This window comes from Leopardus geoffroyi, chromosome B3 (genome assembly GCF_018350155.1).
Source record: "Leopardus geoffroyi isolate Oge1 chromosome B3, O.geoffroyi_Oge1_pat1.0, whole genome shotgun sequence".
Taxonomy (NCBI): domain Eukaryota; kingdom Metazoa; phylum Chordata; class Mammalia; order Carnivora; family Felidae; genus Leopardus; species Leopardus geoffroyi.
This window is the reverse complement of record NC_059337.1, coordinates 69,926,062-69,939,548: the sequence shown is the minus strand read 5'-3', so window position 1 is coordinate 69,939,548 and position 13,487 is coordinate 69,926,062. Positions and strand designations below refer to the sequence as shown.

The 13,487-nt window shown below is 38.8% G+C and overlaps 1 protein-coding gene across 1 annotated transcript; it reads right to left on the bottom strand.

The window, feature by feature from the left end:
• Positions 1–3,526: 3,526 nt before the first annotated feature.
• On the bottom strand, positions 3,527–5,027 carry LOC123582188 (olfactory receptor 4F6-like). The gene has a single exon (XM_045448447.1). The coding sequence runs from the start codon at positions 5,025–5,027 to the stop codon at positions 4,089–4,091; it is 939 nt and encodes a 312-aa protein (XP_045304403.1). The 3' UTR covers positions 3,527–4,088.
• Between the last annotated feature and the right edge of the window lie 8,460 nt (positions 5,028–13,487).

Genomic DNA, 13,487 nt, shown 5'->3' with positions numbered 1-13,487 from the left:
CTAATCATTTTATAGGGCGCTTTTGCCATATTTAATCAAGCCTTACAAATACATTTTGGCCCAGCAATTTCATTTCTATTAAGTTATTATGGAGACATAATCCAAGCTGTGTGTATATAAAACGGTACATCATCTTTCATAGCAGAGTTGTTGAAAGCTAAAACTTGGAAATGACTTAAACGTCAGCAATAAAGTACTGGCTAAAACAATATGGCTATTGATCTATTGTTAGATCTATTGATCTATTGATACAATAGATTATCATATAGTAACCAAGACTAAAACAATATGGCTATTGATCTATTGTTAGATCTATTGATCTATTGATACAATAGATTATCATATAGTAACCAAGAACTACATGCTAGAAGTAGATTTATCAGCGTGAAAAAAATTATACATCATATTGGTATTGTTAAATGGATTATAGAACAATGTGATCCTATTTTGTATAATTTTTCACATGCATAAAGGAAAATCCTAAAAAATATATAGCAGAATTTTGACAGTTATATTTGAGTGAAATGATTTTGGTGATTTTTTTTCTTTTCTTCCTTACGCTTACGTAATGTAAGCTACAAATGTACTTTAGATTCCACAAGTTTATTATCCTGAATAAGTTTAACATTTGTGCTAAATCTACTAGATTTCTCTCATTTCTTTCCATTCCTTGCAATTTAGAAAGAAACAGTTGTTTCTCTTTCTCTCAGCTTTTATTTACCATTGCTCTTTGGACAGAAACAAATAATTATTTACTTCCCACTGTAGGCCAGGAATCCGTCCAGGTACAAAGATCAAAACACCATGTTTTCTGTTGTATGGACCTTCCTTCCCTGTGGACAGAAACAAAAAATAATTGGGGCACCTGAGTGGCTCAATCAATTAAGTGTCCAACTCTTGATTTTGACTCAGGTTATGATTTCACAGTCGTGAGATGCAGCCCCTCATCAAGCTCTACATAGGGCTCAGCGCTGGGCCCTGAGCTCAAGATTCTTTCTCCCTCTACCCCTCCCCCACTTGTGTGCATGCACTCTCTCTCAAAAAAAAATTTTTTTTTTAAATTTTTTTTTTTCAACGTTTATTTATTTTTGGGACAAAGAGAGACAGAGTATGAACGGGGGAGGGGCAGAGAGAGGGAGACACAGAATCGGAAGCAGGCTCCAGGCTCTGAGCCATCAGCCCAGAGCCTGACGCGGGGCTCGAACTCACGGACCACGAAATCGTGACCTGGCTGAAGTCGGACGCTTAACCGACTGCGCCACCCAGGCGCCCCTCTCAAAAAAATTTTTTTAAGAAACAAAAAAATAATTAATGAAACAATAGAAAGCAATCATTCAAATGGAGATGTTCAACAACGCATTTAATAGAGAATGACTGGAGTAGAAAGGCAAGAGGGAACTTTAGATAGGAAGTCTTCTCTTGGGGTTGACACTCAGGCTGAAACTTGAATGATGAGAAGGAGCCAGCCCTGCCTATACCCAGGCAAAGCTCTCTGCAAGTGGAAGAAAATGCCAGTGTACACATCTCAGACCATGAGCTTGGTGTATTCAAACAACAGAAAGTCCAAAATGGCTAAGAAGAGCAAAAATGGGTCAATGAAGTCGGCAAAACCAAATCTTGTCAGGTTTTACCAATCCTGGTTAGGCAGTGAGGTGGAGTAGGTATCCATCCCCCATCATGCTGTGGTGTCAACCTGCCCAAAGTGTCCAGAGCTTTCCATGAGCTTCTCTTCTTCCCAGGGCATGCACTTACCTCAGAAGACTGGTCAGCACGGGATCTAGCCCCATCCATAACATTCACAAATTCACTAATTCCCTCTACTCAAACCCTTTTGTTGAGTCTGCCCACCCTAGCACACTGCTTACTTTCTCACCATAATTTTTGGCCTCAGAGATGGATCATCCCTCTCTACAATTAAGTTGCATAGTCCTAACACAATTTTCTACAGTTCCTAGCATGGGATTTAGAACATAGTAAGTATTCAATACCTTTTTTGATTAATTACATTTCTATTCATATAATTTTTTCATAACCTAGTCAGCTTGGTAACTTCTTCTGGCACATTAAAAAAGCACCAGAGATAACCAAAACAAGCTTCATAGAACTATTGCATAGCTCTTAAGAAGGCAATTTGAATCTAAAAGGAAGTGTAGAAAGTAAATTGAATTGTGGCATGTTGAAGTATCAAGGAATTTTATCATTCAAAAGAGTCTTGTTAGGAAAAGAATACATTCTTTTTTTTTTTTTTTAAGTAATCTCTACACCTAGAATGGGGCTCGAGCTTACAACCCCAAGACCAACAGTTGCATGCTCCACGACTGAGCCAGCCAGACAGCCCAGGAAAAGAGTACCTTCTTGACCAAAGTCTGATGAATGGAGGAAAGGAAATAATTTCTGGACAGCATGAAAGAAGGTCATCAAAACTAAGAAGTGGTTTTAATGTTTTAATTCCTTTTATTGAATAGGCACATATATAACATTATAGACCAAGAATTGTTTAAAGCACTTTACAAATATTAATTTGTTCAATCTTTATAACTTATGAGGAAGATACCTTTAGCCATAAGGAATTGCCATTTTGGTAGGTCAAAAAAAATATCAGAAATTTCAGAGGGTTCAACTTAACCTCTATTTTACAGATGACAGAATTTAGACATAAAGAGCTAAAGCAATTTGTATATTAGTAAAAAGCAAAGCTAAGTTTTGAAGTCAGGCAGTCTGGCTCAAGAGTGTGTGCTTGTAACCATGTCACTGAAAAAGAAAAGAGTTTACCTAACTCTGAGGAATCACTGATGATTTCAGTATAATTAGGGCAAGAATTAGCGCTACTCAGGACAGAATTATTAAATAGGTCATTGTTTTTGTCCATTATCTGGTCCCCATCATTTAAATCTCCTAACATACAGGAACACAGTTTTTGAAAGAACTGAAGTAATTATAAGGCTTAGTTCATAGTTGCCATGTGCACTAGTTGAAAAGCCTAAGAAGCCATAATCCAGTGATCCAATTTCAGGCTGATAAGATTTCTAAAAAACACAAAAATAATTCAAAATAATTTTAGCTCTTTGTTTTCATTTAATGAAGGGCAGTATATTTTGAAAGGTAAGAGATAGGGGCACCTGGGTGGCTCAGTGGGTTAAGCATCAGACTCTCGATTTTCAGCTCAGGTCATGACCTCAAGTTCAAGTCCCACATTTGCTCTGCACTGACAGCGCTCTCTCCCTTTCTCTGCCCCTCCCCCATTCGTACGTGCTCTCTCTCCCTTTCTCAAAATAAATACATAAACATTAAAAAAAAAAAAAAAAGATAAGAGGGGCACCCGGGTGGCTCAGTTGCTTAGGTGTTGACTTCGGCTTGGGTCATGATCTCATAGTTCATGGGTTCAAGCCCCACTGAGAGCTCAGAGCCTGGAGCCTGCTTTGGATTCTGTGTGTGTCTGTCTCTCCCTCCCCTGCTCATGTTCTCTCTCTCTCTCTCAAAAATAAACAAACAAACATTTTTAAAAACTGAAATGGTCTTCTTTCTCTGAAAAAGGAGGTATTTTAAAAAGTAAAAAAAAATTAAATTAAAAAAAGGTAAGAGATAGACAACAGTATCTCTTTAAAATCCTCTTTTTGTCTTTTATCTATTTGTTTCACACACTACAGCTACTCCCACACATCTCACTATAGAACCTCAAAAGAAAAAAAAGAAAAATGCTATCCCTAATAATTTCAATTTTGTCAAATTTCCAAAGCACTTTTCTTCAGATTCTGCATTACAAACCCCAAAACTCAATATGATAAGGGAAGATTCTGCTCAGCACACAAAGCTGGAAAAGAGATATAAGAGGCCAGTACAGAATATCTTTTATAAAGGAGGGACAAGAAAATTTGGAAATAGTCATATATTAATACTTTTATTCCATCACATTGCATAAGAAAGCACACCATATCCTCCTTGGTTGTGAGCAGAAAATACATTAAGAAATTCTGGAGTTAATTAAACTAGTAAGTAGAATATCCATGGTGCTGTGTTTCATCAGATTCATGTCTGTAGTACAGTCAGGGAATGTTAGAGATGCTTGTCTTTCTTGATATCAAAATTACTTAAAACATCTTCCTGAAACTCGACACCTGACTGAATGTTCTCCTCATTGCCACTTTCACCTCTTTATTCCTAAAAGTATAGATGGCAGGGTTCAGAAATGGGGTAATAATTACGTCAAAAATGGCAAGGAACTTATCCACTGGCACTGTGGGAAATGGCCATGAGTACACAAAAATACATGGACCAAAAAACAAGACTACCACTGTGATGTGAGCTGACAGAGTAGAGAGGGCCTTGCACAAGCCACCTGAAGAACGTTGCCAAACAATGACCAAGGTGAAGATATAGGAAATAACCAAAATGAAAAAAGTCCCCAGAGAGATGAAACCACTATTGGCAGTGACCATGAGCTCCAATCTGTAAGTGTCTGTGCAGGCAAGCCTAATAAATCGAGGAAGATCACAGTAAAAGCTGTCCAGTTCGTTGGGGCCACAGAGTGGCAGGTTTACAACAAACACAAGTTGGATCAGTGAGTGGATGATCCCAATGGTCCAGGCCGCCACCAAGAGTAAAATACAAGTTCTGAAGTTCATGATGGTCAGGTAGTGAAGAGGCCTGCATATAGCAACATAACGGTCAAGGGCCATGGCAATGAGCAGAACCATCTCAGTTCCTCCAATAACATGAATGAAGAACATCTGAGCAATGCAGCCTTGGAAAGAGATTACTTTTCTCTCCTTGAAAAGATCAGAAATCATCTTGGGAGCTGCAATGGAGGAAACCCACATGTCAATAAAAGAGAGGTTGGCCAGCAGGAAGTACATAGGGGAGTGTAAATGGGAGTCAGAGATCACTGTGAGCACAATGAGGAGGTTTCCTAAAATACCTGTGACATAGAACACAGAGAAAACTAGAAATAAGACAAGCTGCATCTTCAAAGAATTGGTGAGTCCCACCAACACAATCTCAGACACCACCGAATTATTTCCTCCCCCCATGGTTTCAGTCACTTTGGGCTCCAAATTTGCCTGAAAGAACAGGAAAAAATAAGAAATTGGGATTATTGGCCATATCAGTCAAGGTTCCATTAGAGAAGCAGAACAACTAGGAGATAAAATACTAAGGGATTTGTTAGTGATTTGACCTTACATAATCATGAAAGGTGAATCGGCAATCTCTGGAAGTCTGTTGTCTTTGTATCTGATGCTGTAGCTTGAAGTCCACGGGACACGCAGCCAGGAAGAAAAGATGGGTGTAAAATGGAGTAAAACAAAAATAAACTGGAACCCACAAGCAAGAGCTAAAGTTACCAAGGTCAGACAAAAATGAGTGTCAATGTTCTTTGCCGCTAACCTCAATGGTGTGGATGTATTGAGAAACCAAGGCCTTCACCACAGAGCTGAACACACAGCTGGCCCACAAGTCAGAGAAGCCAAAGAAGGATCCCAAGTGGCAGTTGCAGTCCTGGCCCCTGCCTCATACCAATGAGATAATCCAGCAAAGAAATGACAATGTGTGCGAGTGGCAAACATGGCTGCTGTTTCACTTTGACCTCAAAATATTGCAAAAGAATTTCTCTTATAACCTATTGTAGTTGCAAACATACAGAAAAAGGAATTCTAGAGGACGTAGCTCAATCTAGCCAAGCTGACACAATACAAAGCCACCACGTTGCCTACTTAAAAGAATGTACAAATTTTGAAAATTATCTGTCACCTCTAATCATTTGGTCAAATCATGATCACAGTGGCACCTAAGCAGATATGAAAAAGGCTCTAAATCCATTGGTCCTAATCTCACTCCATCTCCCACCAATTTCCCTTATTATTACTGACTCCATTTAAAATTTGACCATGGGCTCTCTTCTGATGTCAGTAAGCCACTTCAAGAGAGAACTGTAAAAGACTTTAAATAGAGTTTTGGTGAAAGGAAAACGAAGGTGCTAAGTATTATATGCCAATAAACTGTTGCTTCTACTAGCCCATAGGACTTTCAAAATGCCCAAAAACATATGAAGAAAAACAAAACTTGCAGAACTACAGAAGGAAATAGAGAAATTCTGTTCCAATTTTAGTATATGTGCTACCGAAGCGAGCACGAAAATAGAGAAATTCTGTATATTTGTGGCAATAGTGGGAGAATGAAATACACTTCTTTCAGTGAATAATAGGGCAAACTGACAAAATGTTGGACAGCATATGAAGGTTTAAAAGCATGATTAATCTAATTGAATTATATAGATCCCTGTCCCTGATATATGCAGAATACTCAAGCATTTATAGAATATTACAAAATTTTACCAAATGCTATATTATAAAGCAAATCTTAACAAATTCAAGATTGCTACCATGGAAATAATATTCTAGCCCAAAACAAAGAAGGTGGAACCACTAACCAAAATACAGCTAGAAAATCTTCATATGTTTGGAAATTAGGTAATGCATTTTTAAATAACTCTTGGGTCAAAGATGAAATCACAATTGAAATTAGAAAATGTTTTAAACTGAGTTATAAAATATTTTATACCAAATCCTGTAAGATACAGCTAAAGCAGTATTTAGAGGGAAATACATAGTCTAACTGCTAATGTTAGATAAAGAAAAAAGGTTTGAAATTAATTTCAAATTTAATGAGCTAAGTATCCATCTTTAAAAACTAGATAATACAACCACCATACAAAAAGAATAAGAAAGGAAATCATATAGTATAAATTAATGAAATAGAAAACAAAAAATCTACAAAATCTACAAAAAAAAAGGCTATTCTTTAATAAGACAAGTAAAATTGATAGGTCTCTGCTGAAAGTAATCAAGGAAAAAAGAGAGATGGCACATAGGACTAATATCAAGAACAAAAGAGGACTCTAAGTAGAGATGTTACAGACATTAAAAGCCCAATAAGAGCCTATAATAAACAACTTTAGGCCAACATATTCCAAAATTTTAATCATATCAGCAAATATCTAGTAAAACATAACTTACCAAAATTCACTATGCTGGACATTCTAGATTCATTGTCCCTCTTCTCCATCCACCCTGCTCTATACCTCTGGGAAGGATCTTTAAGGACTGCATAAACTGGGCTCCCTTGCTCTCACTGATGGCTAGTTTTGGTCAATTAGAGGCACTAACAAGAAACAAGAGGCCAGGAAGAGTGAGTGAAAGATAAGGATATCAATCTCCTGACCATCCCCTCCAAACCTTGTGCTTGCAATGTCTGCCTTTCTTTTTAATAGGGCCAGCTCTCTCCCACAAGCATAATTTCCTTTACAGATCCCAGCAACTGGGATGCTTCACCAGCTCCTTACTGGTTTCCTTTAATCCTATCCTCATCTTTCTTTTTTTTTTTTTTTTTTCTTTAATAGGATTTTTTTTTAATTTTTTTTAATATGAAATTTATTGTCAAATTGGTTTCCATACAACACCCAGTGCTCATCCCAACAAGTGCCCTTAATACCCCTCATCCACCCTCCCCTCCCTCCCACCCCCCATCAACCCTCAGTTTGTTCTCAGTGTTTAAGAGTCTCTTATCCTCACCTTTCTAAATAGTCTGTTCATTGTTCATCTTCCCTCTATTATTCTACTTGACTGTGCTGTTTTCTGTGGGAACAAATGATAAAATCGGAAACATAAATAATCCTACAACTGCATTAAAGAGATTAAGGAATTTAAATCCAATTTTAAAAATCTTCCCAGAAATATAACACTGGTTTTAATGGCAAAATCTACCAAAACTTCAAGGAACCAATAAATGTATTTCTACTGACATTGCATAGAAAGTGAGAAAACTTTCTTCCCTACCTTATTTGATGACACTAATATAATGTCGATACTAAAATTTGACCAGGGCAGTATGAGAAAAAAAATTCTTTAGGACAACGTCACCCACGGATTTAGATACAAAATAGATAAAAATAGTTTGCTATAAAGAGGAAAAGGGGGAGGAGGGCAGTAAAGCAGTCTGGGTTCCCAAAAGCAAGAGCTGAGGTGGAGTTTAGGGTACAAGTTGCTCATGGGTGGTTAACACCTTTAAAGGGAAGTCAGAGAAGGCAGGATTGGGCAAAGAATGAAATCTAACTATGACGCAGACCCAACAAATACCCACCACAGAGAGCTCTGAAGTGAGCTTAGATTGCCCCATGTGGGGTGAAAATAGCTGAGCACTTGTACCTCCCTTCACTCAGTCATCCACCACATGTGGGCTGCTCTGGTGCGACCTCAGGGCCGCCTGCTGATGGCACTCCCCACAGCTGGGCAGCAAGTCCCTCCCTAAAGGGAAACCCAGGTGGCAGGGAGGGCAGGAGATGATGGATTCTAGTGTAGACATGCCAAGTGTGAAGTGAAAGGTGGACATCCAGGTTTAAGTATCCAGTACTATTCATTTTTAAACAATGTGGATCTTGTTTTGCTTTTGCCTAATTTGCATACATAAATGGTAAAAAAAGAGAAGAAAAAGCAAGGGATTCTTAACACAAAAATCAGCTGGAGGTTAACTGTAGGGGAACAAAAATAGAGAAACACAGGAGCTTTATAAGGTACTTAAAAAACTGTCTTATATCGGACAAAGGGCTAGTATCCAAAATCTATAAAGAGCTCACCAAACTCCACACCCGAAAAACAAATAACCCAGTGAAGAAATGGGCAGAAAACATGAATAGACACTTCTCTAAAGAAGACATCCGGATGGCCAACAGGCACATGAAAAGATGTTCAGCGTCGCTCCTCATCAGGGAAATACAAATCAAAACCACACTCAGGGGCGCCTGGGTGGCGCAGTCGGTTAAGCGTCCGACTTCAGCCAGGTCACGATCTCGCGGTCCGTGAGTTCGAGCCCCGCGTCAGGCTCTGGGCTGATGGCTCAGAGCCTGGAGCCTGTTTCCGATTCTGCGTCTCCCTCTCTCTCTGCCCCTCCCCCGTTCATGCTCTGTCTCTCTCTGTCCCAAAAAAAAAAAAAAAAAAAAAAAAAAACCACACTCAGGTATCACCTCACGCCAGTCAGAGTGGCCAAAATGAACAAATCAGGAGACTATAGATGCTGGAGAGGATGTGGAGAAACGGGAACCCTCTTGCACTGTTGGTGGGAATGCAAATTGGTGCAGCCACTCTGGAAAGCAGTGTAGAGGTTCCTCAGAAAATTAAAAATAGACCTGCCCTATGACCCAGCAGTAGCACTGCTAGGAATTTACCCAAGGGATACAGGAGTACTGATGCATAGGGGCACTTGTACCCCAATGTTTATAGCAGCACTCTCAACAATAGCCAAATTATGGAAAGAGCCTAAATGTCCATCAACTGATGAATGGATAAAGAAATTGTGGTTTATATACACAATGGAATACTACATGGCAATGAGAAAAAATGAAATATGGCTTTTTGTAGCAACGTGGATGGAACTGGAGAGTGTGATGCTAAGTGAAATAAGCCATACAGAGAAAGACAGATACCATATGGTTTCACTCTTATGTGGATCCTGAGAAACTTAACAGAAACCCATGGGGGAGGGGAAGGAAAAAAAAAAAAAAGAGGTTAGAGTGGGAGAGAGTCAAAGCATAAGAGACTATTAAAAACTGAGAACAAACTGAGGGTTGATGGGAGGTGGGAGGGAGGGGAGGGTGGGTGATGGGTATTGAGGAGGGCACCTTTTGGGATGAGCACTGGGTGTTGTATGGAAACCAATTTGACAATAAATTTCATATATTAAAAAAATAAATAAATAAATAAATAAATAAATAAATAAAATAAACATTAAAAAAAAAAAAATGTCTTTTAACCTGAGTGATAAGTGCACGGGAGTTCACCTTATTATTTTTAGTATACATATGTTTATATACTCTTTTGTACTTAGGATATTTCACACTTTTTAAAAAATAACCAAAAGAGATGGGTAGGGATATTCCAGAGAGGAAACAGCATATGGAAAGGTACAGAAGTGAGAGTAAGCAAGCAGTTTTGGGGGGAGAGCAATGACTTTTTTGGCTTCAATGCAAGCTGTGTAGGAGAAACATAAGAGATAAAAGGTAAAGATACGTGGGAAACAGATTGCAGAGGTCCTGGAAAGCCAGGCTATGGAGGATGAAATACTCCATGATGGAGAAGGAACCATTTGGGGGATTTAAGTTGAGAAATGTTATATATGTAAAGTAGTGTTTTTTTAAAGAAGCCAAGGCTAAGGAGGTGACTTAGAAATCATCTGCATGAATATGATCATTGAAGCCACAAGATGTATATGTATCTAGAGGAAGGGTCAAATACGATATGAGAAAAGCCCAAGATTTAAAGTCTGGAAAAAAGAACCAAAAACAGAGAAAGAAAATTTCCAGAAAACCAGAGGGCTCAAGGCTCTAGAAGTCAAGAAATGAGATTATTCCAGAAGGTGAATAGTGTTGCAGTGGAATCAAGAAGAATAGGAATTAATTGTTTCTGGGATCAAAAATAAGAAAATTGGTATTTGAGGCAAGACCCTTCTAGGAATTTTTCACTAACGTATTTCCAGTGCCTAGAATGTAACATATCAGTTATGCTCAATAAATAATTATGGAATGAATGAATATTAGAAGGAGGAACTCAGATTGCCCAGGATTAAGGTAAAATCAGGTTGTTAATAAAGTTAGTCTATTGAGAGTATACAATTTAAAAATTAACAAAGGAGAAGGATACATGGAGAGAGCCCAAAATAAAAGGACTTTTTAATGATTAAATAAACAGCAGAAATGAGAGTTTCATAGGAACAAATGGGGAAGAATATCAAAGTGCCTAACCGCCAGAGGTAATTGGCCATAGGCTCTGGAGTAGCAGAAATGGATGAAATAAAAAATAAAAATAAGGAGGCTTAGCCTTGCAAAATAAAAGGGCCATGTATTGTTCTGAGTCAGGAAGGGAAAAGGAAAAGAATTTGTAAAGATACGAAGAAAAATTATAATAAGTCTTTTTGTTATAGTGAAAAGAACACTACAGTAGAAACAGGTGAATTTGGACTGTACTAGAATCAGAAGGTCTGCCTTTTAGTGGCTATACTGTCAATAAGTTACATGAACTTCAGATTTGCACACAGATGTATAAAATAATTTCTGCCTATTACTGTCCCTTTTTCATTTGATCATATCACAATCAAATAAATAAAAGAAAAGCCCCAAACCAAGGAAAAAATCATCCAGCATCCTGCAGTTTTATTACTTGAAGAAGAAAAAAATCCAAATTTTCCATGATTTACCTAGAATCTGGTTGGGATGGAGTGGGATCCAGGGAAGCAGGGCAGAGAAACCAAATAAGAAATAGGGAATGAACCAGTAGACCAGAGCTTCAAGATGATACAGTAGTGAGGATTAACCAGCCGAAGATGAAAAAATACAAGGGTCCTACAAAATTCTAAGTGTTCCTGGTCCCCAATCTCTGCCCACCCCTGCCCATTCTACAGCAAATTAATATTCCGGAAACACTAGCTATGCCTCTCCACTACTCCAAATTGGAGACTTCCCATTGACTAAAGAACAACCCTGGTATTCTAGGGCCTCTGTGTTTTGGCTCCAGCACTAACTCACCCTGTGTTCGGCTAAATCAGACCCTTCACCGTGTCTGAAACTATCTTTTCCTCCTTTTCTTCAAACTATCCCCTCCAAATAAAACACCCTGCCTCAACTGTCTTGAAATATTGCTCGTTTTTCACAGCCCAGTTTAAATGGCACCCATTTCATGAAACCTCCCCACTATCCTAGCAGGAAAAGAAACCTCATTCCCAGTCTTTCCCATAGCACTTCATACTTCTCATAGTACCTTTTGCCCTGCAGTATAGTTACTGTACATGACTCGTTTCCTGTGTTCCCAAGCCCTAGAGGGCAGGACCTCTGCATTATTCATCTCTGTCATCATCCTAGCAGTTTCAGAGGGCAGAATTGTCAGTTCTAGGAAGTCAGTGTTTGCTAAATTAATTTGAGTTCATTCCTTTGCAATGTCAACTTAATTGTTTAAGATAACTTAGAAGATGAAGATTTAGAAAGCATACAAAGAGAAGAACTTGAACAATGGTGAGGGATAGAGAGAAAAAAAGGATTTAATGATAAAACAAAAATGAAGCAAAGGAGTAAGAAATAGAGAAAGAGTGATGAAAAGAATCATGTAGGAGAGAAAAGGACAAAGAATGACGCTTCCCTCAAGTTCTGAGACTAGATGGAAAAATACAGGAAAGAATGAAAAAGTAGTTTACATATTTAAAATTCCAAGGAGTCCTAGCCACACACCCAGTAAAAAGCTTTAGAAAGACAAGCTAATCTCACAAACACAAGGATCTGAGTTTTTCCTCTCAAAAAATATTTGAGGGGCGCCTGCATGGCTCAGTCGGTTGAGCATCCGACTTCAGCTCAGGTCATGATCTCATTGTTTGTGGGTTCGAGCCCCACGTCAGGTTCTGTGCTCACAGCTCGGAGCCTGGAGTCTGCTCCGGATTCTCTGTCTCACTCTCTCTCTGCCCCTCCCCCGCTCTGTCTCTCTCTGTCTCAAAAAATAAAATAAACATTAAGAAAAGAAAAAGAAAATATTTGACAGAAGACTTCATCTGCCATAGAGAATGGCCGATCTTTAATTTGAAACCAAATTTTCCCCCTTATTCCCACTTCTTTTCTAAATTTTTTTTCCAACGTTTATTTATTTTTGGGACAGAGAGAGACAGAGCATGAATGGGGGAGGGGCAGAGAGAGAGGGAGACACAGAATCGGAAACAGGCTCCAGGCTCTGAGCCATCAGCCCAGAGCCTGACGCGGGGTTCGAACTCACGGACCGCGAGATCGTGACCTGGCTGAAGTCGGACGCTTAACCGACTGCGCCACCCAGGCACCCCTCCCACTTCTTTTCTAATGAGACATTTCCCTAAATAATATTCTTCCCTTACTTACCTCTCCACCTCTCAGCTCTTCCTGCTCCAGGCACAGTAATGCAATGTAACTTTCTATCTTCTATTCCCATGGAGTCCAGCTCATGGGGGTAAGAAATTGTGTGTTTTTCTCTGTAAGCCCAGCACTCTGGTTAATGTTGAAAACATAACAGAAGCTGAAGAAGTATATTTTTGTTGAATGAAAAAAAATGGATATACAAAACACCCAGATATCAAGGTTTTATGAATCGTTCAGGAAGACGGTGGTCCTTTTAAATTAAATAGAATGTTTGACCTCAGCAATTACTTCAGATTTTTTCTTGTCAGTCATTTCTTGTAGTAACTAATTAAATGGTCAGTGTAGGAGGAGAGAACATGCAATTCCTGCTTCTTTGGCAAATGCTCGACTAAATTGAATAATTCTGTTTGCTTGATCCACTCAGAAGTTGTGTTCTACAACCAAAATCAGACATTAGTACCAACTCTGGAGTGGATGTCTGCTACCAAACTAATCTGACTCGGGAGCTAAATCTAAATATTCCATGCACATCCTAATGTCATTTACACTCCTGTGTGCCTCCTGGATCGCGCCTGAC

Bases quoted from the DNA above. Each gene is read 5' to 3' on its own strand.
- LOC123582188 (XM_045448447.1), bottom strand. From the start codon at position 5,027: ATGGGGGGAGGAAATAATTCGGTGGTGTCTGAGATTGTGTTGGTGGGA.